The following is a 24998-nucleotide window of genomic DNA, read 5'->3' on the forward strand; positions in this document are numbered from 1 at the left end:
TGCATTTGCTTAGAAGCAAATTTATCAAAACGGTTAAGGCTCAAGAGCCCAACTGAAGCAAATACTGACCACAATTATGGTGGCAAAGTTATTTTTTTTTTTTCCTTCCAATTGATTTCATCCAAGGCTGTGCTTAAAGTCAGTTGTAGTTCTTGTGTTTCTCTTTTCTTCAGTGATGTTGATTGTTAACAGCAGGTGTTCATCACTAATGCACAATCTTCATTTAATTAGTCACTTAATTATCTCATTAACTTTAACTCTTTGAGGACTTGGGATTTGACTTGAAACTATTTGGGACTTGGAAGGAATGACTTGATTCCTCCTCTGGTGAAATCAGCTGCTGAGTTCATGGGTGGAATAAACATATGGCAGGACTTTTACTTTCTGACCCCTGGACTATCCACCTCTCATGGTTTACCCAGTGACGTACACCGGTAACAGGCAAAAGAGTCGAAAATATAACGACTCGTTAAGCCGACTCTGAGTCGACTCTCTCTTTTGAGAGATAATATTGTTATTCATCATGCACTTTTTTAATTAAAAACTTTGCAGATTGTTTTCATTTAAGGATAGCTACGTTATAAATTGCAAAAGAGATATTTTTCAAAAACCCATATGACCTGCTCTTTAACCTGTCTCATCATCTATGAATCTGTTTAGATTAGTAATATAAGCAGATTGTGTGCTGTTTGTCAGTCAATAATGTGCTCTCTGAAGATTTCCTGTAGAGCTGATGTGGTCAGCGATATGGAAAGGGGAAGGAAATGTTAAATATAGTTGCAGACGCAGCATACTTTTTCACTCAGTACGGAAGAGAAAGACCATAACACTCGCAGACACAGAGTTTTTGTCTTATATTTAAGCAAACGCATGTAAAATGTTCAGAATGTGTGTCGTTCTGCTCATCTTTTCCAGCATCTATACAGGTGAATTTGAGACTCTGAGGGATTTTGTACAGAATTTGACATGTTCTATTGATTTGACTGTTATTGCATGATGACTATTATTATATTTGTCTGGTCTGATAATATCTCTTACTCACACATAACAGCTCTGTATAATGATATTTCTGTTTTCAGTTGTTGTTGGTGCTCTAGTTACAGTCACAGGACACACAGGAGAGAGATTTAACATCAGTTGCACATATGAATCTGGATATGAATCAAATTCAAAGTATTTGTGTAAAGGCGATTGTAACATTGTAAATAAAGTCATCATGGTTAAATCAGGATCTCCAGCTGAAGACCAGAGATTCTCTCTGAGTGACGACAGGACGGCCAGAGTTTTCACCGTCACCATCACTGATCTGAGACTAGAGGATGAGGGACAGTACTGGTGTGGAGTGAAGAGGACTGGAACTGATGTCTATTCAGAGATTGTGTTGCTGGTTAAACAGGGTAAGTGATTCATTTTATTAGCTGTTGTAAAAATTAGAGTGATCAATTAGTCATTAAATCTTAAAGTTGTTTGCTCAGATATGAATGTGTTGAGTATAAAATACAGCAATAAGCCACCAGTGTGTCTGTGTATGAGGGGCCATACAAGCCATAATTCATTCTGGCACTCTCACACACTTACATTCTCCTTTCACATACACATATACATATATAGAATGTATGTATGTCTGAAGAAAATATGTATGTAAGAGAAGAATGTACTGTATGTATGTGTGTGAGAGAGTATAGTAGAAACGGAAGGAGTATAGTAGAAACGGAAGGCAGGTTTGGCGCGATCAGGGTCACCGGGACAGGTCTTGATCAGCATGGCTGAGGTAGATGAGGCGGCCGCAGAAGTATTTAAGCAAGCTATCTGGGTTTTAAAAAATAAATAAATATTATCATCGTAAAAAGGTTATATGGCCTCGTCCCTTGAGCGAGTTGTGATTGAGGACACGGGCTCAGCCTCAGTCATGTTGCCAGATATACGCATTATAAGCGTCCATGTTTTTTTCACTTAATTTAGGAAGTTACTTTGGAAGGACTTTGCAAGTTAGGGACAGCGATATCTTTATATTAATTCCATAACTCAAGATTTGGACTCATTGCGGTTTATTTATTTTTAGATTTATTTTTTTTTCAGTATCTGGCAACGCCAGCATAACTGACAGTAATCAAAAACAGCGCGGGCAGGTTATTCCTGACAGGATGCAATTTGCTAACACAAACTTAGTGATCATCATGATATATTATCTTTAAGACAGATGCACTGAAGACGGACACAGAGAGGAGAGAATAGTCACGCAAGCAGAGAAAATACTGTACCAGACAGAACAAACTCATTGAAATACTGAAAGAAAACCATAATTATGGAATTAGGGTGGGGTGAATATGGATGTATTTCTGAGGAGAACTGACTGTCTTCCGAAAAGTTTTGATAGCATTTTCTTTTTCCTCTTACCGTCGTTAAAATACACATTAAAGGAGTGTTAATTAGCGCAGCGCTGAGTGCAGCAGTAACTCAGGAAACGCCAGTGTTCTGTGAGCGCCACCTGCTGTCAGAGATTGAGTTTGCATTTTCATCAGAATCATAAAGAGCTTTATCGCCATGTGTTTACATGCAGAAGGAATTCGTCTTGGTGTCAGGAGCTTCCAGTACAGAAAGTAGAAACATAGTCCAGACATACATATACACTGTAAAACTCGGTAAGTACCGTAACTCAAACCGTTTGAGTAAACAGATATCCTTAAAAACCTGACAAGTTAGGTTTACTCAAACCGTTTGAGGAAACCGATTGCCTTAAACCATTTAAGTTTTAAAACTAATAGTTGTAAGTACTCTGAACTTAATTCAGTTGAGTTCACTGAAAGAAGATATACACTGCAATTAAATAATTAAGTGATTAATTGAGTGATAATTGAGCATTAGTGATGAACAGCTGCTGTTAACAAACAGAATTACTGAAGAAAAGAGAAACACAAGAACTACAGCTGACTTCAGACACAGCCTTAGATAAAAAAAAAACTGAAATAAAATACATTAAATCTCTCAAGATCTGATTAAACAACCCCACAAACAGCATCACCAGCTCCACTTATTAATAACCAGACTGACTTTATTTCTGTCAGACGTCTACAGAAGATCTGATTGAGAATTAACTAAGGTTTAGATGTTGATTTATGTTTTCATTTAAAGTAACCATGTTAGAGATCAGTGTTTGCTTTAGTTGTGCTCTTGACCCTTGACTTTTGTCTTAGTTTTTTCTTTGGTTGTTGTAACCACTTGTTGTAACTCAAAAGCCCAGAGAAAATATCATCAGGCGTTATACACACACTCACACTATTAGAAACTGCTTTTATCCAAAGCAACTTACAGTGCATTCAGGTTAACGTTTTTTGTGCGTAGATGTTGGTTGTTATACTGTATATTGGTGATGATAATCATTGATTATTGAACTGTTTGGAGTCTAATCTCTGATGAAATAGGTGTTGGGTAATTAGTTGGATTGATTACAGTAAAAGTGATTCTAAGAGCCAGTGGTTCTGTGATAATCAGTTAATATAAAGAGCTTTCCAAACAGTTTGGTTTTCTATGGTGTCACTTAGTCACACACAGACATCAATAATCAAAATATAAACCCCAACAATGGTGACCATAAAAAATAAAAAAACAAACAAACAAACAAAAAAATCAAGTAGATATAACTGCAGGCCGGAGATCTCCAAAATGGGGAGTGAACTCCAAAATTGGGCAGAACCTCCAAAATGGGGTGGGGTCTCCTCGCGCAAAGACTTTCACCATTGGCTCTGGCTCCAGCCAATTGTTATTGACTTACATTTCAAAATAAAATTTTATAAATTAAGCATTGATTCTAGTTCATTTTATTTTCATAAAATAAAATATGCTATATAAATAAATATTCTCTGTGAGAGCAACCCCAAAGCTTGTGGCCAGTGATGTTCGGACTGGAGTTTGAACCTCTACTTAATGATATAAACGTGAATCACCCACGAGGTCTCCCGCGAGCCGTCCCAGCGCAGCTCTAACACTTTTTTCTCAGCAACGGGGGGTCCGTGTACGTTTTGATAGTTTGTTTTTTCGTTTGAAACAGAAAACAAAACAAACGAGAAACCACCTGTTTTTCGTTTGTCGTTTCAAACCAAAAACAAAGAAACGGTTTAAAAAAAAAGAGAGCCGTTCTCCCGTTTTTGGTTCTGAATCCAAAAACGAAAACAATGACAAAACCAAAATCAAATAACGGTCCGATTTGGTTTTTGGAAATTCCTTTTTCCATTTTTTCGTTTGAAGATCTACATTGAAATACAGACAGGTTGGCCACGTGACCCGGAAGTAATAGTAAATATGGCCTATCAAAATAAAAGCCCAAGCTTTTAGAACGGTCATAATATGCAGCGCTAACGTTATACCAGAGTAATGTTAGAAGAAGAAAAAATCAATTAATAAATAGCCTATATAAACCTGGACAGGAATAAATATGTTAGCAACAGTAGTTTATTACAGCTATTTAATATCGTGCCTATCCAGACATCACCAGTCACGTTTAATGAGCGCATTGTTTGGCTCAATACAGTTGGTAATATAGGTTAACCTAAGTACTTATTGTGTGTGCAGAGTTGTTTACTGTTAGCGCTATATTATATAATTACATTTATATTTAATGTGGGTTTCCACCGTAATGGACAACTGTTCCCCCCTTTCTACCAGCAGGTGGCAGTAGTATTAAATGACTGACTGTATGGTGTCTTTGGTAACTGTTTTTAAATCAAGATTACTGATAAAGATGTATTTATTGTTGTTCATTTTATTTTGTTTTTTTTTTTTATTTTGCCTTTACAGAACCCAGGGTTTCAGAAGAAAACAAATATGTACTGCTTAATTACAGGGAAATGTGCCAAAACAATTTATGTTTAATGTAATCCTGCAGCTATAAAACAATGGCATATTGGATTTTAATATTTGTATCAATATAAGTGTGATGTAGCTTCAGTGAAGATGTAACCAGCAGGAAAAAAAATATGGATGTTACTGTCATACAATATAGAACAAGAGGCTTATGACACCAGAGATATATAGGGGATACAAGGGAATGTTTAGACATATCATTACTATGACTACAATTTTTATTAAAATGTAATTATTGCAGGCAATGGGAATATATAACTATTAACACACTGTAACACTAACAAGTGAAATGAGACAGATGAAAATTGCTTGAGACAACTGTTGAAATATTTGTTGAAGAATATTCAGAATCTTGCAGATGTGATGGAAAACCCAGTTGTGGCACCGTGCTGCCGCAGCCTCGTTGGATGCCGGGTCTGCGTTGAGCAGTGGGCAACTACCTCGCCGCACTGCCCAAAATGCAGGGACGAGATGTTCCAAGAAAAAAATTTGAAATTACAGGGATGGGGGAGATTGTGAATGTTTTGAAGGACACTATTAGTTAGGGGATTGCTTTAGTTAGTTTTTATTTTAGGTTTAGGTTTTAAGTTAAGTTAAATGGTTAAGTTTGGTTATGTTCATCTGTTATGTTATTTTATGCAATTAATAAATTGCTCAATTTTATTTTCTATTATTCTCACTTGCAGAACTCCTTTTTTTTTGTATTCATTTTATGTTATTTTATGCAAATAATAAATTAATATAAATATTTTTAATAAAATAAATTATGTTCACTTTGCACGACATACTGCTTGTTGTCTATTATACACACTAGAACCACACACCCCACTGGACTGAAGGCCTATATGTGAGACATGTTTTTAAATTTGTGAGTGTTACAGTCAACTCCTAAAACTTCACGCAGTATAATAGCACATGTAAATCAGACAATCAAACATGAGGAGAAAGAGCATTTTATTGAGTAGGCTAATGCCTTAAGCAGCTGTGCTAAGAAACGTGATTTTTTAAAGCACAGTTGTAATGAAAATAATGGGAAGTGTTTTAATTACAGAACATAAATTAATATCTCCATGACAGTAGCTCGCACAAAGCAGACACAGTGCCATGTTTACTATTACTTCCGGGTCACGTGGACAACCTGTCTGTATTTCAATGTAGATCTTCAAACGAAAAAATGGAAAAAGGAATTTCAAAAAACCAAAATCGGACCGTTATTTGATTTTGGTTTTGTCATTTTTCGTTTTTGGATTCAGAACCAAAAAATGGGAGAACGGCTCTTTTTTTACCGTTTTTTTTGTTTTTGGTTTGAAACGACAAACGAAAAACAGGTGGTTTCTCTTTATTTTGTTTTCTGTTTCAAACGAAAAAACAAACTATCAAAACGTACACGGACCAACGGGGGCATCCTGGGGCTCGAAATTTGCAGGGTAGAACGGGGTAGTGACGCTGGGTGTAACTAAAAAGGTGCAATTGTCCGGCGAGGTCCAGTTGGGGAGTTATGGAATGATCTCATATCGCATAGTGTAGGAAACAACACTTTAATTGACACAACCAATAAAAATCTTTAGAATCAGTTATGGGGCGGCGTTTGCACTTAAGTTGATTGGGGGGAAAAATTGCGCTTGCGTGTCATGTGCCTGTCTGTCAATGGGAGGAAGCCACGCCCTATTTTGGAGCTCCCACCCCGTTTTGGAGTTCCCGCCCCCATTTGGAGATCTCCAGGCTGCAGTTATACCCTTCTCAAAAAAAATGCAGCAGAGCATACTGGGGGCCATGGATGAGTTTTGTACTACAATAGTACCCAGTATGCATTGCAGCATGTTTTTTTTTTTCGTCACCATTGTTGAGGTTCATATTCTGATTATTGATGTCTGTGTGTGACTACTTGCTGCCATAGAAGACTAAACTGTTTGGAAAGTCTTTATATTAACTGATTATAATACAACCACTGGCTCTTCAAATGGCTTTCATTGTAATCAACTGAACTAATTATACAACACCTATTTAATCAGCTTTTTTGACTCTGAACAGCTTCATAATTGATGATTGTCATCACCAATATGCTGTACAACAACCAATACCTGATCATATTTTCCATGGGTTTTTAAGTTATAACAAACATGTTTCAAAAACACATGGTTACAACAACCAGAAAAAAAAAAAAAAAAAAGACAGAAGTCAAGGGTCAAGAGCCATCTAAAGCAAACACTGATCTCTAACATGGTTACTTCAAATGAAACAATAAATCAACATCTAAACCTTAGTTAATTCTCAATAAGATCTTCTGTAGACATCTGACAGAAATAAAGTCAGTCTGGTTATTAATAAGTGGAGCTGGTGATGCTGTTTGTTAACAGCAGCTGTTCATCACTAAAGCTCAATCAGCACTTAATTAATCACTTGATTACATAATTGCAAAGTTTTAAAACTTACATGGTTTAAGTAAAGGCAATCTGTTTACTCAAACGGTCTGAGTTACTGTGACTTGTCAGGTTTTACAGTGTAGGTTACAAGCTTGTACGGAAGCCCTGAACCGCATGGTGGAGAAAAAAAAAAGGAAACTTATCTCGTTATTTCGATTTATTAAGTCGTTATTTCGACATAATAACTCGTTATTTCGACATAACTCGTTATTTCGACTTAAGTCGTTATTTCGACTTAAGTCATTATTTCGACTAATTAAGTCGTTATTTTGACATAATATCTCGTTATTTCGACTTAAGTCGTTATTTCGACTTATTCAGTCGCTATTTCGACATAATAACTCGATATTTCGACTTATTAAGTCGTTATTTCGACATAATAACTCGTTATTTTGACATAATAACTCGTTATTTCGACTTATTAAGTCGTTATTTCGACATAAGTCTCATTATGTTAAGGCTTGTGTTAAGTTCAGTATGAGCCACTAGAGGGCACAATAAGACCGTGAATCAAAGAACGCATTGTAGTTATGTTGACCTTCAGCACTTTTACAAGTTGGTGCTCCAATTTCTCAGAGGTTTTGTGCTAATTGCCAGTATTGCTCTTTCATCCACATTTTTATCTGTTTGATTTGCTTTATTTGTTAACTTTAAACAATCATATTATCGCCTATTATTTTTTCTTCAATATTTTGCTTCATGTGCTTGACCTTTATTGTCCCGATCAGAAATTCTATTTTAATCAACTTGGCTTGCACTGTGTTAGCCTACGACTACTACAGGTTCCACTACTGTGGCTATTATTATTATTATTTTATCTGTTATTGTTGTTGCTGTCCGTGATAAGAGCAGACAATTTGGCAAATCGAGTGTGGTCGTACGAATTCGTACGAATAAACCACCTTGTAAAATATGTACACAGCAAAATCCCCAGTGTTAATTTAACACTCTGAGTGTGGACTCATATAAACACCTAAGCAGTGTTAAAAGTAACACTGAAGCAGTGTTGAAGTTAATGAGATGATTGGGTGTTTGATTGAGTGATGATTGACTATTATTGAAGACACCTGATTTTAACAAACAGAATCACCAAAGAATACAATCACAATTTGTGTGTCACCATTATAGTGGTCAGTATTAGCTTTAGTTGGGATCTTGACCCTTACGTGGTTAACTCTAGGTTTTGTGTGGCTGTGGTAACTGAGTTATAACAGACAAACAAACCAGAGGAAATGTGATCATGTGTTGTTGGTTGTGTTTTGGGTCTGGATACTTGAGTTGGATTGTCTTTATTTGTTACATAAGTTAAATGAAAAACACAAGACCTTGCATTTTGGCCTAATCAGACAGATGTTTTTAAAAGTTACAGCTACATAATAAATAAAAAAGTTTTTATTTAGACACACAGACATCAAGAATCAGCGTGAGCATCACAACCAATGGTGACCATCAAAAAAGCATGTTATAGCCAATAAAAACTGCATCATTTTTGCCGTTTTTATGTGACTTTTTAGTATTTAGTTTTGTAACGTTCAGAGTTGATCTGTTTATCTGAATATGCTGTTTGTCACCGTTGTTGAGATTCATACACTGATTCTTGATTTCTGTGTGTGCCTAAAATAATGAATCTTGAAAAAGAAATCAGAAAAAGTTTGCAAGGGACCCTTACAAAATGTATAACAGATACAGACTTTTTCACTGTGGCATCAAAAGTTGTTATATTCTATCAAGGAACTATAACTCAGAGAAAAGACTCTGAATGAGTTCAGTGATTCAAGTCACATAATGATTACATTAAACACATAATCATCACCACCCTGATGACTTTCACTCTCGGCTTATCTGTCTGTTATAACTCAGTTATATCAGCCAAACAAAATTTAATGTTAAAAAGTCAAGGTTCAAGATCCCAACTAAAGCAAACACTGACCACTATAATGGTGACAAGCAAAATTGTGATTTTCCCTCGTTTAGTGAGTCTGCTTGTTAGCATCAGGTGTCTTCAATAATGGTCAATCATCACTCAATTAATCACCTAATTATCTCATTAACTTTAACACTGCTTCAGTGTTACTTTTAACACTACTTCGGTGTTTATATGAGTCCACACTCAGAGTGTTAAATTAACACTGGGGATTTTGCTGTGTACGAATTGCCGTGAGATCGGGTTGTTAATCTTGCAGATTATTTGCTAGCGGTGCTTACAAGATAAAATAATAGCTAATAATAATAAAAATAAATAAAATAATCTTATATTTTCACGGCTGCTGCATGTTACTGACAAAACAGAAATTACTTTGTTCATAACCAGGGCCGGATTAAGACCAAATTGGGTCTGATGCTGCAGCCCAAAAAGGGACTATTTTTTCTCGGCATTGGTGCATGTGCGTTCGACACTCAACATACACGCGCACTCAGACCGACAGAGAAGTGACGCAACCAGCCAGCCTTTATTAAACATGAATAATAATAACAACTTATCATTGTAACAACTCGAGATTAACATCAAGCTATGTTATATCAATATTAAAAAGCAATTGTCTGAAAAATGAAACAATCTAAACCAGATAAACTTATCCTAAGCATATAACTCTTACACTGTAAAACCTGACAAGTCACAGTAACTCAAACCGTTTGAGTAAACAGATTGTCTTTACTTAAACCATGTAAGTTTTAAAACTTTGCAATTATGTAATCAAGTGATTAATTAAGTGCTGATTGAGCTTTAGTGATGAACAGCTGCTGTTAACAAACAGCATCACCAGCTCCACTTATTAATAACCAGACTGACTTTATTTCTGTCAGACGTCTACAGAAGATCTGATTGAGAATTAACTAAGGTTTAGATGTTGATTTATTGCTTCATTTGAAGTAACCATGTTAGAGATCAGTGTTTGCTTAAGTTGGGCTCTTGACCCTTGATTTCTGTCTTAGATTATTTTTTTTTTGGACGTTGTAACCATGTGTTTTTGAAACATGTTTGTTATAACTCAAATAACCCAGAGAAAATATGATCAGGTATTGGTTGTTATACAGCATATTGGTGATGCTAATCATCAATTATGAAGCTGTTCACAGTTCAAAATCTTAGGTGTTTTATAGTCAATTCAGTTGATTACAATGAAAGCCATTCAAAAAGTCAGTGGTTCTTTCATAATCAGTTAATAAAAAAGATTTTCCAAACAGTTTGGTCTTCTATGGTGTCAATTAGTCACACACAGACATCAATAATCAGAATATGAACCTCAACAATGGTTACAAGAAAAAAAAAAAAATGCTGCAATGCATGCTTGCATGCTGGGTACTATTGTAGTACAAAACTCATCCATGGCTCCCAGCATGCTCTGCTGCATTGTTTTTTTGTTTTTTTTTTATGGTCACCATTGTTGAGGTTCACATGCTGATTATTGATGTGTGTGTGTGACTAAGTAACATCACAGAAAATCAAGCTGTTTGGAAAGTTCTTTATATTAACTGATTATCACAGAACCACTGGCTCTTAGAATCAGTTTTACTGTGATCAATCCAACTAATTACGCAACACCTATTTCATCAGAGATTAGATTCCAAACATTTCAATCAATGATTATCATCACCAATATACAGTATAACAACCAACAGCTCGGTACAGGTTAGATAAAAAAAAAATGGTAACCTGAATGAACTATAAGTTGCTTTGGATAAAAGCAGCTTCTAAGAGTGTGAGTGTGTGTATAACAACTGAAGATGTTTTCTTTGGGCTTTTGAGTTACAACAAATGGTTACAACAGCCAAAGAAAAAACTAAGACAGAAATCAAGGGTCAAGAGCCCAACTAAAGCAAACACTGATCTCTAACATGATTACTTCAAATGAAAACATAAATCAACATCTAAACCTTAGTTAATTCTCAATCAGATCTTCTGTAGACGTCTGACAGAAATAAAGTCAGTCTGGTTATTAATAAGTGGAGCTGGTGATGCTGTTTGTGGGGTTGTTTAATCAGATCTTGAGAGATTTAATGTATTTTATTTCAGTTTATTTTATCTAAGGCTGTGTCTGAAGCAGAGGTGGAGAGTCCAGGGGTCAGAAAGTAAAAGTCCTGCCATATGTTTATTCCACCAATGAACTCAGCAGCTGATTTCACCAGAGGAGGAATCAAGTCATTCCTTCCAAGTCACAAACGAGTCTCAAGTCAAATCCCAAGTCCTCAAAGAGTTAAAGTTAATGAAATAATTAAGTGACTAATTAAATGATGATTGTGCATTAGTGATGAACACCTGCTGTTAACAATCAACATCACTGAAGAAAAGAGAAACACAAGAACTACAACTGACTTTAAGCACAGCCTTGGATGAAACCAATTGAAAGGAGAAAAAAAAAACTTTCCCACCATAATTGTGGTCAGTATTTGCTACAGTTGGACTCTTGAGCCTTTGAACAGTTTTGATAAATTTGCTTCTAAGCAAATGCGTTACTGTTTTATAGCAAGCGTTTGTGCAATGCTGAAGCAAATCTTGAACTAGCAGGTAACTTATGCTTTTGATGACTGTATGATCTTGATTTGAATTTCTTTATTGTTCTTTAAAAAAAGAGTGAAATATCATTATACATTGCCACCATAATACTTCAATATTAAGAGAAAAAAAACTTGTTTAGAATTAGGCATTTAGCCATGAACATTTATCATATGATCCTCAACAGTGGTGACAAATAATTATTCATACTGCAGTGCATTATGGGAGTTTTTCATGTATTGCAACATGAAGCATTTTGTTGATTTTCACCATTGTAGAGATTCACATGCTGGTTCTTGATATCTGTGTGTGTCTAAAAAGCACTGGAGTTCAAATTTCTGTATGTGTTATGCAGATTTAAAATTTATTTTTTTTGCATGCTGTAGTTTCACTGGGATGATTATTCAAAACCTAAACTTATGAAAAAAAACAAACACTATTTTGAACACAATCACTTCAGCTCACTGTGACTATCTGTTTAATGCATATCTCTTTTCTCTACAACCCCACATATAGAACTACAGAGAAAGATCTAGTACATAGTGATGTGTCATGCGCAAAAGATGCGGCTCTGAGAGCCGATGCTTTGTAGGGAATCAGAAGAGCCGGCTCGCATCGAGTGAGAGCCGGCTCCCAGTTTTTTTTCCTTTCGCTGCTTACCTCAAGGCAGAACTTTGTTTTGATTGGTCAGCAATCGCATCGCGGCCAATCAGATGTGAGGATATGGGATCATACCATTATGTAAAAACAGAGAGGGGGGGTGAAACAGGGCAGATAATCCGAGCGGCAACCTCCCGCTCTCTCTCGTGAAGCCAATAAGGAAGTGACTAAAACTGCAATTCATCGACTGGCCGCTAGAGGCTGGCTGCAAAAGGGAGTCAATCCCATAGACACTCCATGTTAAAATGCCCAACTTTACAGCAGAAAAAAAACGTTTACAGCCTGGTTCAAAAAATGATTTTGGTCTATGGGTGACGTCACAGACACTACGTCCATATTTTTATACAGTCTATGAGATAATTACAGAAAGAAGAAAGCTGAGGCATCTGATTTTTTTGAATGCCAATCTTCACTGAGGACATTAATACTGTTTGCTTGAGTTTGGTTCTAGTTCTGTTCTGTGGATTTATTTGCTGTTTTGTTGTTAATTTGTGCAATAAAATGTTTAATTAAAATATTAAACAAAACAAACAAAAGAATGGTTTTGTAACAAAATAAATGCACAAAATTAGGCAACTATAAGGATTCTCATAAAAACACTGCACATGAAAGGGTTTTCAACACGCAAACCATTAATTTTTTGCAAAGTTATGGTAAAATAAAGGCCTACAAAAAATCCTAAATTAAGAGCCGTTCAGGAGTCGAAAGAGCCGGCTCTTCTTTGGGAGCTGAGCCAAAAGAGCCGGCTCTCTGAAAAGAGCCGAACTTCCCATCACTACTAGTACAACAAGTCAAGGGTCAAGAGCACAACTAAATCAAACACTGATCTCCATGATGGTGGCATCATTTTAACCCAATAAAACATTAACATCTGATCCTCTGTAATTTACAACAACAACAGGTGTTCATCACTAATGCACAATCATCATTTAATTAGTAACTTAATTATCTCATTAACTTTAACTCTTTGAGGACTAGGGATTTGACTTGAGACTTGTTTGTGACTTGGAAGGAATGACTTGATTCCTCCTCTGGTGAAATCAGCTGCTGAGTTCATGGGTGGAATAAACATATGGCAGGACTTTTACTTTCTGACCCCTGGACTCTCCACCTCTGGTCTGAAGTCAGTTGTAGTTCTTGTGTTTCTCTTTTCTTCAGTAATTCTGTTTGTTAACAGCAGCTGTTCATCACTAATTCACAATTATCACTCAATTAATCACTTAATTATTTAATTGCAATGTATATCTTCTTTCAGTGAACTCAACTGAATTAAGTTCAGAGTACTCACAACTATTAGTTTTAAAACTTAAATGGTTTAAGGCAATCGGTTTCCTCAAACGGTTTGAGTAAACCCAACTTGTCATATTTTTAAGGATATTTGTTTACACAAAAGGTTTGAGTTACGTTACTTGTCGGGTTTTACAGTGTGTTGTTTTAAAACTTAAATGGTTTAAGGCAATCGGTTTCCTCAAACAGTTTGAGTAATCCTAACTTGTCAGGTTTTTAAGGATATCTGTTTACTCAAACGGTTTGAGTTAAGTTACTTGTCGGGATTAACAGCGTACACTGTAAAAAATGATTTTATGGCTCAGTAAATAAAACAGGAAAAATCATGCATCTTTACTAAAAATATATTAGTAAAATTAAAAACTCCTGAATATTAAGTAAAATCTAAATATATACTCAATATTTTCTTGTAAATATTATACATCCAACAGAGAAGTAAATTTGACTTGTGATTATCTAGCATATTTACTCGAATTAATAAAGTACTTGAAGCAAATTTTAAAAAATCACATACAATTTAAAGCGAGGAATCTGCGCATGTGTGGAAAGAAAACCCGCGATGATTGAAGGCTTCTCCATGATCTCCATTAGTTCTCGTCACACTGTAAAACCTGACAAGTCACAGTAACTCAAACCGTTTGAGTAAACAGATTGCCTTTACTTAAACCATGTAAGTTTTAAAACTTTGCAATTATGTAATCAAGTGATTAATTAAGTGCTGATTAAGCTTTAGTGATGAACAGCTGCTGTTAACAAACAGCATCACCAGCTCCACTTATTAATAACCAGACTGACTTTATTTCTGTCAGACGTCTACAGAAGATCTGATTGAGAATGAACTAAGGTTTAGATGTTGATTTATTGTTTCATTTAAAGTAACCATGTTAGAGATCAGTGTTTGCTTTAGTTGGGCTCTTCACCCTTGACTTCTGTCTTAGTTTTCTTTTTCTGGTTGTTGTAGCCATGTGTTTTTGAAACATGTTTGTTATAACTCAAAAACCCATGGAAAATATTATCAGGTATTGGTTGTTATACAGCATATTGGTGATGACAATCATCAACTATGAAACTGTTCAGAGTCCAAAATCTGATCATCAGTCTCATATGTGTTATTATTCTGGTCTGATAATATTTCTTGCTCACACATATCAGCTCTGTATAATGATATTTCTGTTTTCAGTTGGTGGTGGTGCTCCAGTTATAGTCACAGGATACAGAGGAGAGAGATTTAACATCAGATGCACATATGAATCTGGATATGAATCAAATCCAAAGTATTTGTGTAAAGGCGAGTGTAAAGTCATCGTGGTTAAATCAGGATCTCCAGCTGAAGACGAGAGATTCTCTCTGACTGACAACAAGACGGCCAGAGTTTTCACCGTCAGCATCACTGACCTGAGACTAGCGGATGAGGGACAGTACTGGTGTGGAGTGGAGAGGAGTTTAAGTGCTGATGTCTATTCAGAGATTGTGTTGCTGGTTAAACAGGGTAAGTGATTCATTTTATTAGCTGTTGTAAAAATTAGAGTGATCAATTAGTCATTAAATCTTAAAATTGTTTGCTTAGATATGAATGTGTTGAGTATAAAATACAGCAATAAGTCACTAGTGTGTCTGTGCATCACAGTGATGTTAACACAGTCAAGAGATTCTGTTCACACAACACAAAACAGAACTAAAAACAGATTAAATGGATGATACTGTGCATTTTTAAATTAAATGTATGGTCTGTCTGTCAGAATAACTGATATGTTGATCTTCAAAGTCTAATAAATGTAAAATGGCTGTAAATATGATCACTGTCTGTAAAGAGTGATGTTCACTAATTAGAACGTGGCTAATCAGAGGACAATGACATCATCACGCCACGAATTGACTGATGAAATCACAAGGAAACCAACCCTATCAAAGCTTGACTGAGCTGTGACATTAACCCTCTGGGGCCGACTAACGTGGATACGCGTTTTGAGGCATCTTCTGATAACACCAAAAAGAACTTAAATTACACTTCCAGTTTTGATTGTACAGATAAGAGCAATACATCAGTCGAATCTGTAAAGGGTCTAATTTAATTTGTATACACACATGATAACAACAAAACTTTGTGCATTTATAAAATAAAGATAACAAACAAGGAGTGCTGTCTGCAGCCTTTGTCTGCGCTGATCTTCAGTTACAAACGCGTCATTAAAATGAACTGTAACTCAGTGAATACTCAACACAGAGACATGAGAGAGATATCTATAGAAAGCCTGACATGTCTACTTTTAAACTAAACAAGTGCTGCTCAAAACAAATATTCTGTGATAAAGTAATCCATATGAAAACAATGCGATGTCCAGTCTTTCACGGCTCCCTTCATTATATCTAATGCGACCACGCCCCCGCGCTAAACGCGCTTTTGAGATTCTAATCATAAAGCTCGCGGCGGATAAACGCCCCATAATAACTAACAAAGCAGCGAGATTTTTTTACATTTTACTTTTCGCTTCGCGCTGAGAGGTATGAGACTGAATTCACAGCAGAAAAGACTTGCTGCACTGTAAAACCTGACAAGTCACAGTAACTCAAACCGTTTGAGTAAACAGATTGCCTTTACTTAAACCATGTAAGTTTTAAAACTTTGCAATTATGTAATTAAGTGATTAATTAAGTGCTGATTGAGCTTTAGTGATGAACAGCTGCTGTTAACAAACAGCATCACCAGCTCCACTTATTAATAACCAGACTGACTTTATTTCTGTCAGACGTCTACAGAAGATCTGATTGAGAATTAACTAAGGTTTAGATGTTGATTTATTGTTTCATTTGAAGTAACCATGTTAGAGATCACTGTTTGCTTTAGTTTAGTTCATTACACCTAACTCCTGTCATAGATATTTTTTTTTTTTTTTTGGACGTTGTAACCATGTGTTTTTGAAACATGTTTGTTATAACTCAAATAACCCAGAGAAAATATGATCAGGTATTGGTTGTTATACAGCATATTGGTGATGATAATCATCAATTATGGAGCTGTTCAGAGTTCAAAATCTGAGTAAATAGGTGTTTTATAGTTAGTTCAGTTGATTATAATGAAAGCCATTAAAAAAGTCAGTGGTTCTTTCATAACCAGTTAATATAAAGAACTTTCCAAACAGTTTACGTTGGTCTTCTATGGTGTCAATTAGTCAAACGCAGACATCAATAATCAGAATATGAACCTCAACAATGGTTACGAAAAAAAAAAAAAAAAACATGCTGCAATGCATGCTGGGTACTATTGTAGTACAAAACCCATCCATGGCTCCCAGCATGCTCTGCTGCATTGTTTTTTTGTTGTTGTTGTTTTTTTATGGTTACCATTGTTGAGGTTCATATGCTGATTATTGATGTCTGTGTGTGATAAAATGACACCATAGAAAACCAAAACTGTTTGGAAAGTTCTTTATATTAACTGATTATCACAGAACCACTGGCTCTTAGAATCACTTTTACTGCAATCAATCCAACTAATTACACATCACCTTTTTCATCAGAGATTAGACTCCAAACAGTTCTATAATCAATGATTGTCATCACCAATATACAGTATAACAACCAACATCTAGGTACAGGTTAGATAAAAAAAAATGCAAACCTGAATGCACTGTAAGTTGCTTTGGATAAAAGCAGCTTCTAAGAGTGTGAATGTGTGTATAACGCCTGATGATATTTTCTCTGGGCTTTTGAGTTACAACAAATGGTTACAACAGCCAAAGAAAAAACTAAGATAAAGATCAAGGGTCAAGAGCCCAACTAAAGCAAACACTGATCTCTAACATGGTTACTTCAAATGAAACAATAAATCAACATCTAAACCTTAGCTTAATTCTCAATCAGATCTTCTGTAGACGTCTGACAGAAATAAAGTCAGTCTGGTTATTAATAAGTGGAGCTGGTGATGCTGTTTGTGGGGTTTTGTTTAATCAGATCTTGAGAGATTTAATGTATTTTTTATTTCAGTTTATTTAATCTAAGGCTGTGTCTGAAGTCAGTTGTAGTTCTTGTGTTTCTCTTTTCTTCAGTGATTCTGTTTGTTAACAGCAGCTGTTCATCACTAATTCACAATTATCACTCAATTAATCACTTAATTATTTAATTGCAATGTATATCTTCTTTCAGTGAACTCAACTGAATTAAGTTCAGAGTACTCACAACTATTAGTTTTAAAACTTAAATGGTTTAAGGCAATCGGTTTCCTCAAACGGTTTGAGTTAACATAACTTGTCAGGTTTTAGTGAGGCTGTGTCTGAAGTCAGTTGTAGTTCCTTTCTCTCTTTTCTTCAGTAATTCTGTTTGTTAACAGCAGGTGTTCATCACTAATTCACAATTATCACTCAATTAATCACTTAATTACTTAATTGCAATCTATATCTTCTTTCAGTGAACTCAACTGAATTAAGTTCAGAGTACTCACAACTATTAGTTTTAAAACTAAAATGGTTTAAGGCAATCGGTTTCCTCAAACGGTTTGAGTAAACCTAACTTGTCAGGTTTTTAAGGATATCTGTTTACTCAAACGGTTTGAGTTACTGTGACTTGTCGGGTTTTACAGTGTGTGACAAATAAGAAAGAATTCACCTCAAGAACCTTTGGATTAAATGATCCAGCAGAGATCCTAAACATGAGTAAGTATTTTTTTTTATTATCCTACTTGTATTAGTTTTCACATGACCTGTAGACATTTTACTAGTTAGACTTTTTTCAAACTATAATTCCTGACTAAATGTATAATCAAGTGAATCCATGCCAGGATGTTTTATTTTTTATTTTTTATATAACATAAACCGCAATATGATATAAAAAATATATATTGTTGCTAGCCTAATGTCTCGTTGCTGGCAGGAGCTGTAGGTGGGTGGGGAGTGAATGAACCTCCCTCAATACCCATGGCTGAAGTGTCCTTGAGCAAGGCACTGAACCCCCAGTTGCTCCTTGGGCGCTGGATATATAGCTGCCCACTGCTCAGGGGGTGTGTTCACTTCTCACTGCTGTGTGTGTGCACTTGGATGGGTTAAATGCAGAACACCAATTCTGAGTATGGGTTACCATACTTGGCAAATGTCACGACTTTCACTTTCATTATTCTCTGTTCACGAATATAGCCAAATATGTTTATAACTATATATATTGTATAGGCCTACATACAAAGCATGCTTGTGTTTATGAATGTGACTAAGCTTCTGTTCATAAATATCTACTCTAGTGTAAGTATTTTGAATGTGTTATACCCGGGATCCTCTGAGGTGTAAATGTATCAAGTAAGCTGTAAATATCACTGATAATATGTGTGCTATGTGGTAATTGTGTACTAGTATCAGTAACATCATAATAATGTTAATAATGTAGTTTTAAAAAATGTATTTTGTCCTCGGAGTCTTTCTTGTAACTCTTCCCTCTGTCACACACCTGGCTGAAAGGCTCATTATGCAGCTCATTATGCGGGCCTTTGTCTTCTCAGGTGTGAATAATAGCATTAGGCATGATAGTTGACACCTTCTCGCATATACCTTTCCTACACAAAAAGTGTCTTAAAAAATGTAAATCAATATATTGTTTTCTGTGAATGAGTAAACAAGATGATTTTCACATCATTTTGAAGCAAAAACTCAAGGCTTCAAAATCTGTTCTCAAAAGTCTTGTGAACAAATGTTCTCTAGGTGTTTTATTGCCTTATTTCAGTGACTTCAAAATTTTAGTTTTTCACTAACCATGCATAAACGTAGCTTTCTCAAAAACACAATCATGTACATACATGCTATCTACATATTATTGTAGCCCAGTTTGTGCTGATTACAGTGTTATTAGACTTTAGCCATTTATGTGTTTATAAGCAACTGAAAAAAAACACAAAGATCAGGGCATGACAAAACTTCTCTAGGCCCCCAAAACACCCTAGACCCCAGAGGGTTTTAAACACAGCAGGCATCTATTATGAAATCATGAAATGTTTGCAAATAGTGCAGTTATACATATTTGTCTGGAAATGTGTTGAATGGTCATCAATGAAAATGGATTTTGCAGCCATATGTAGATACGAGATCTATCAGCAAGGTCCAGTTGTTCAAAAGTTGGCCAATGTGTCTTTCATTGTCTGTTTGTGGAAAGAACAGTGTTGATTTGACAAATGAGCTTTAATTGAGAATTTAAATGCCCTTAAATCACTATTATTACCAGTCATGATGAAGTCTTAGTAGCACTTTGTCATTATCGTATTGTTTCCTGGAGCCTCAGTGATGCAACAGAGATGTGTGGAAGTGTGTATGTTGCTTTGACTATGTTGTCCATCAGAGGTCAGTGTGAAGATGGTCTGTGTACATTTTGATCGTTTCATTTCCTATTTGGAATGCAATAACGAGAAATGGAAAAATGGCTAGTTTATTCGTTTTCCCGTTTAGTTTAACAAACGGAAAATGAGATTTTGGCTCGATTTCTCATTTTTTCATTTGAGGTTTACAAATCGGTTTATGGCTTCAATATTTGATTGCACTTGTGGGCGGCGCTGAAACGCTGCTTTCATCTGATTGGTCGAATCACTCTGCCTTCAGCTCAGTCTTTTCATTCTTTCAGGCAGAATAAGAGCCAGTACTATAATGTCTGAAACCACCACTCACTGTTAATTAGCATAATAATTGAATCAGATGTTGCTGGGCACATAATTTGTGCTGCTGTGACTTGCAAGTGACCCCTTTAAATTATTTCTGGATTATAGTATTGTATGAATATTGTGACATTGATAAATACAGTGCAAATAGTTCTATCTCTTTGGATAAAAGTGAAGTGGAAATAAAAATCAATAATAGACTGAACAGTTCCATGATATGTCTGTAACATTTACCACTCTGGCTTTAATTCAAAAGGCACTAGGTAGGTGTGTGAGACATTAATAAATAACTGTGAAAATTAATAAAGTTAAATTTATGAAATAAATTAAAAATAACGTTTAAATTTATGAATGTAAGCTGATAATATCTCTTACTCACACATAACAGCTCTGTATAATGATATTTCTGTTTTCAGTTGTTGTTGGTGCTCCAGTTAAAGTCACAGGACACACAGGAGAGAGAGCTGACATCAGATGCACATATGAATCTGGATATGAATCAAATCCAAAGTATTTGTGTAAAGGCGAGTGTAACTATGGAAACAGAATCATCATGGTTAAATCAGTGTCTCCAGCTGAAGACCAGAGATTCTCTCTGAGTGACAACACGACGGCCAGAGTTTTCACCATCACCATCACTGAACTGAGACCAGCGGATGAGGGACAGTACTGGTGTGGAGTGGAGAGCACTGTAACTGATGTCTATTCAGAGATTCTGGTGCTGGTTAAACAGGGTAAGTGATTAATTGTATTAGATGGTAATAGAAAATGTGATTAAATGTTGTAAGTTGACTCATATTGTACTGTTGAGTTGATTGTGTGTTTAGACTTTAGTGTGTTCAGTATAAAATACATCATTACATCAGAGATTACATGAAATATTATATGATATTGAAATGAAAATCAGTGTGAATTCATCTGAATAAATGACTTGGTTGATCTTTCCTGTCATTCATCAGTTAATAAGACCACTGAGGATTCAACTATCAAGTCTTTTTTTTCAGCAGAACCATCATATTTCAGCACAACAGAAACAAATCCACAATCCAGCAGCATCACAGTCTCAGATCAGAACAAATCAACAGGTCAGTTCATCTGGCCGTCACTCTATATGACTCTTATTTCTTGATGATTGCTGTGAGTTTAAATGTGTGTTAATGTCTTACTGCAGATGCAGTGTCTGAAATCTACATCTGTGTTGAAGACTGAAGCTTCAGTTCCCAGATATTTGCTTCTTTGTTATAATGTGCTTTAAGTTGCTTTGGATAAGAAAGTGTCTTCAACAGAAAATATGAATTGAAAATGTTCATATTCATAAAATTATAAGAGCGGTTTGTGTGTGTACATTGTTGAGGAAAATAAGCAATTGTCCTATTGCAAGTTTGCCATTTTTATTTCTTTATTACCTTTTCATTGTGACTACAAGTTATTATACGTGTTGGTTTATTAGAAAGATACCACACATATTATTGTATTAATTTTATTGAAAATAGTTTAAGAAAGACACAACTAATTGTATTGTATTGAGCATTTATTAAGAAAATGTTATAGCATGTATCAATAGGTATATAGCTAGGAATGAAACATGTATTAGCGCAGTGAAGGAGGCATCTAAGAAGAAAGTCTCGAAGAAGAAGAATGAGAAAATGGAAGACTTTATACAGGAATCTTCTTAGGGGATTTCCAGACCTCATGACATCACAAGACACTGGAATCCACCTGCTGACTATAAAAGACTGAAGAACGATGAAGAAAATCAGACGCTGGTTCTGTGTGACAGCTTCTCCGGTGCCAGGCGGCCCTGCCAGTGATCCCTCTAAACAACCGAGTTTCAAATCATATATCTTTGTTTTTAGGTCTGTTTTACATATTAGTATTTTATTTGTAATGTATTTAACCTATATATATATATATATATATATATATATATATATATATATATATATATATATATAATATATATATATATATATATATATATATATATATATATAAATAACTATACTAAATCATAACTAAGAAGCTTGCCTGTCTGAAGACTCTGATTTATAGATCTGAGCAGAACAGACCACGGAGAAGTCTTCTGTGACCTCTTTAGTGAGTATAAAAATTTAAATGCTTATGGGATAGGACAGACTTGATTTTCTTTACCTAACCTGAAAATAAGTAAAATAAGGTAGAAGGTGTAGGGAATTTAGCACCGTAAAACAACATGTTGTGCTTCTTTTATATGTGTTCATGTTCTTACCGCATAAGCAGCACGCTCACATTTCACTGGTGTTATTCTCTGTCCTTGACTAAATAAAAAGAGAGTGAAACAACAGTAACAGGAAATACTACAGTTCAACTCGGTCAGCCAAACATCAGTAAGCACACAGACTACACTACCCATGATGCATCAGTGCTCTCACTGATTACATAGAAAACCATTGTATGTGGAACAAGACCCTCCCACTTCTTAAAGGAGAAGTTAAGCAGTCAGACAAATTAACGGTATTTAGTAAAGTGACTTCCACTTTAATTAAAAAACATATAAAAAACATGATTAATGTAACTGTTTTAAAGAATTTTTTTTTTTTGTATAGCTACATATACAAATACATTATAGCTTTTAGAGAAAGGGTGCAACAATCAATCAAACACACAGCGACATAAATCATTTTGTTTGTCTCGCTCTATTAGCCAGTGAAGTAATAAAAGCATTTCTTTACTTTATAAACACACAGATGTGCTTGGTTTTCACCATAATCACATGAATATTAAACACCAAGCTGTTTAAATCATGATGTTTTGATCATGGTTTGCCAAACATTGTTTTCATAAGTGAGATGCAACGTGATGTAAACAAACAAACAAAAAAAGCTTCATATAATATCATTCATGTGGCTTCTTTATTGATATGGCAGACTTTTCAGACATATTTGCATTAAACTGTCTAGTTCACCAGTAATGGTATGAAAGAAAACTTATGTTCACCTGCAAATACAATGTGCTTATGTCCTCAAGTTTATCATTCTTCCCATCCTTGCCAGCTTAAATATTAAAGTGTTTTAAGCCATTCAAGCTCGAGACAGTACTAAAGAGATCTCAGTGCAGTACTTGCGCGGTGATGGACCGGTTATGTGCGCATGAACACACGCAAAAAGCTGCAGCTCGGACAGCATATGCGAGTACCAATTTCTTTCTTGTCTGCTTGAGCAAATGCACACAAAATTATGTCAGAATGGCCGTCTTGACGTGTCTCCGTGGAAACAAGCATTGTTTCTGACCCATCTTCACCCCAAACCAGCGGGTTCACGACTTCTTCCACCCGTAGCACTGCTTATTGCACTTATTATGGGTTTAACAGACCTTTTAAGTTCATCTTAACAAAACATCCTTTATTCTATAAAATGGTTACATTAACATTTTTTACATAACATAACTTTTTTTATTTTAAGTGGAAATCAGTTTACTAAATAATGTAAATTTTACTGATTGCTTCACTTCCTCTTTAAGACCAATAATATTGGACACACTTACTTTTACCATCTCTAATTCAGCACATATGTTTGTCCACTTTGTCCAAATCTGGATTGCTAGTGCATTTTTATAATTAATTTATTTTATTGTTGTATGTGTGTTAATGTGTTCTGTATGTAGCATTTTCTTGTCAGATGTTTGGCTCAAGGTGTGTCTGGTTAGTTTGATCTGTTCACTCCTGCTGGTAGATGCTGGAACTGCACCGATCTGCTGCTAAAGAGCATCTTTCTCCACTGATGATCATTCAAGAGTAGCTGGATATTCTGATAATTCCTTGCAAGCAACATTTAATGGAGGCTCCTAAAAGCAGCTGTCATTGAGATGCTAATACTAACAGTTAGCTTTATGAAAATATTACTAGAAGGCCTTTTTGCTTCAGTTAAACATCAGATGTCTGCAGCAGTAACTTACCAAACAGGAAGTTCAACCACAGCCACAGGAAGAGGCTTCAGCTAAACACACACTACACTTCCCACAATGCACCTCTTCCCTCAGGAGTGATGTGATGCAGAAAGTGTGACTTTAATGTTCAACCAATGCTCTGGATTATTTACAGTCTTTGCCGTGCTGCCAGCTACCACAGAAAATAACCAGCAAACATTTTTCATTCGCCTCAATACTTTTTTTTTCTTTTCTTTCTTTTTTTTTAATGAGAATAATGAGCTGAACGTATTTCTGTGATGTTAGAGATAATTTTGATAGTTATCATTATTTCCTGTGATTATGGAAATAAATATTTTCTTTGAAATATATGAAATGTAGTTAATGTTTTGAAATAAAAAATAATGTAAATTTAACACAATATAAACAGCGAAGCTAAATTATGTTTTTGAAAATAATATTTAGTTTCAACCTTTGCATACCAAAATATATTTCTATATGTATTTCAGGGGCAAGAAAATACATTTCAGTAACATACATTTAGGCTAAATATAAATGTGGATGGCCTACTAGAGAATAAGAATAGATTTATAATGATTTTTAATGTTCCATGTTTAATAATATTTTTATTATTTTTGTTTATTTTACTGTCTTATATTGTTCTCTTGCTGAAGTTTTTTAAAATGTGTTATGTTCACAAGTTTTTCTTAATATATTTAAACAATTTAGCAATTCTTTTTAGCCA

At 35.2% G+C, this 24998-nt stretch overlaps 1 protein-coding gene across 1 annotated transcript; it reads left to right on the plus strand.

The window, feature by feature from the left end:
• Positions 1 to 688: 688 nt before the first annotated feature.
• Positions 689 to 21648, plus strand: LOC109064266 (CMRF35-like molecule 1). Its single transcript, XM_042765069.1, has 5 exons — positions 689 to 926; positions 1080 to 1397; positions 14906 to 15214; positions 21358 to 21435; positions 21522 to 21648. Exons 1-5 carry the CDS (start codon positions 878 to 880, stop codon positions 21557 to 21559), a joined length of 792 nt encoding a protein of 263 aa, XP_042621003.1. The 5' UTR covers positions 689 to 877; the 3' UTR covers positions 21560 to 21648.
• The last annotated feature ends 3350 nt before the right edge of the window (positions 21649 to 24998 follow it).

The sequence above is a fragment of the Cyprinus carpio genome, chromosome A1 (genome assembly GCF_018340385.1).
Source record: "Cyprinus carpio isolate SPL01 chromosome A1, ASM1834038v1, whole genome shotgun sequence".
Lineage (NCBI taxonomy): Eukaryota > Metazoa > Chordata > Actinopteri > Cypriniformes > Cyprinidae > Cyprinus > Cyprinus carpio.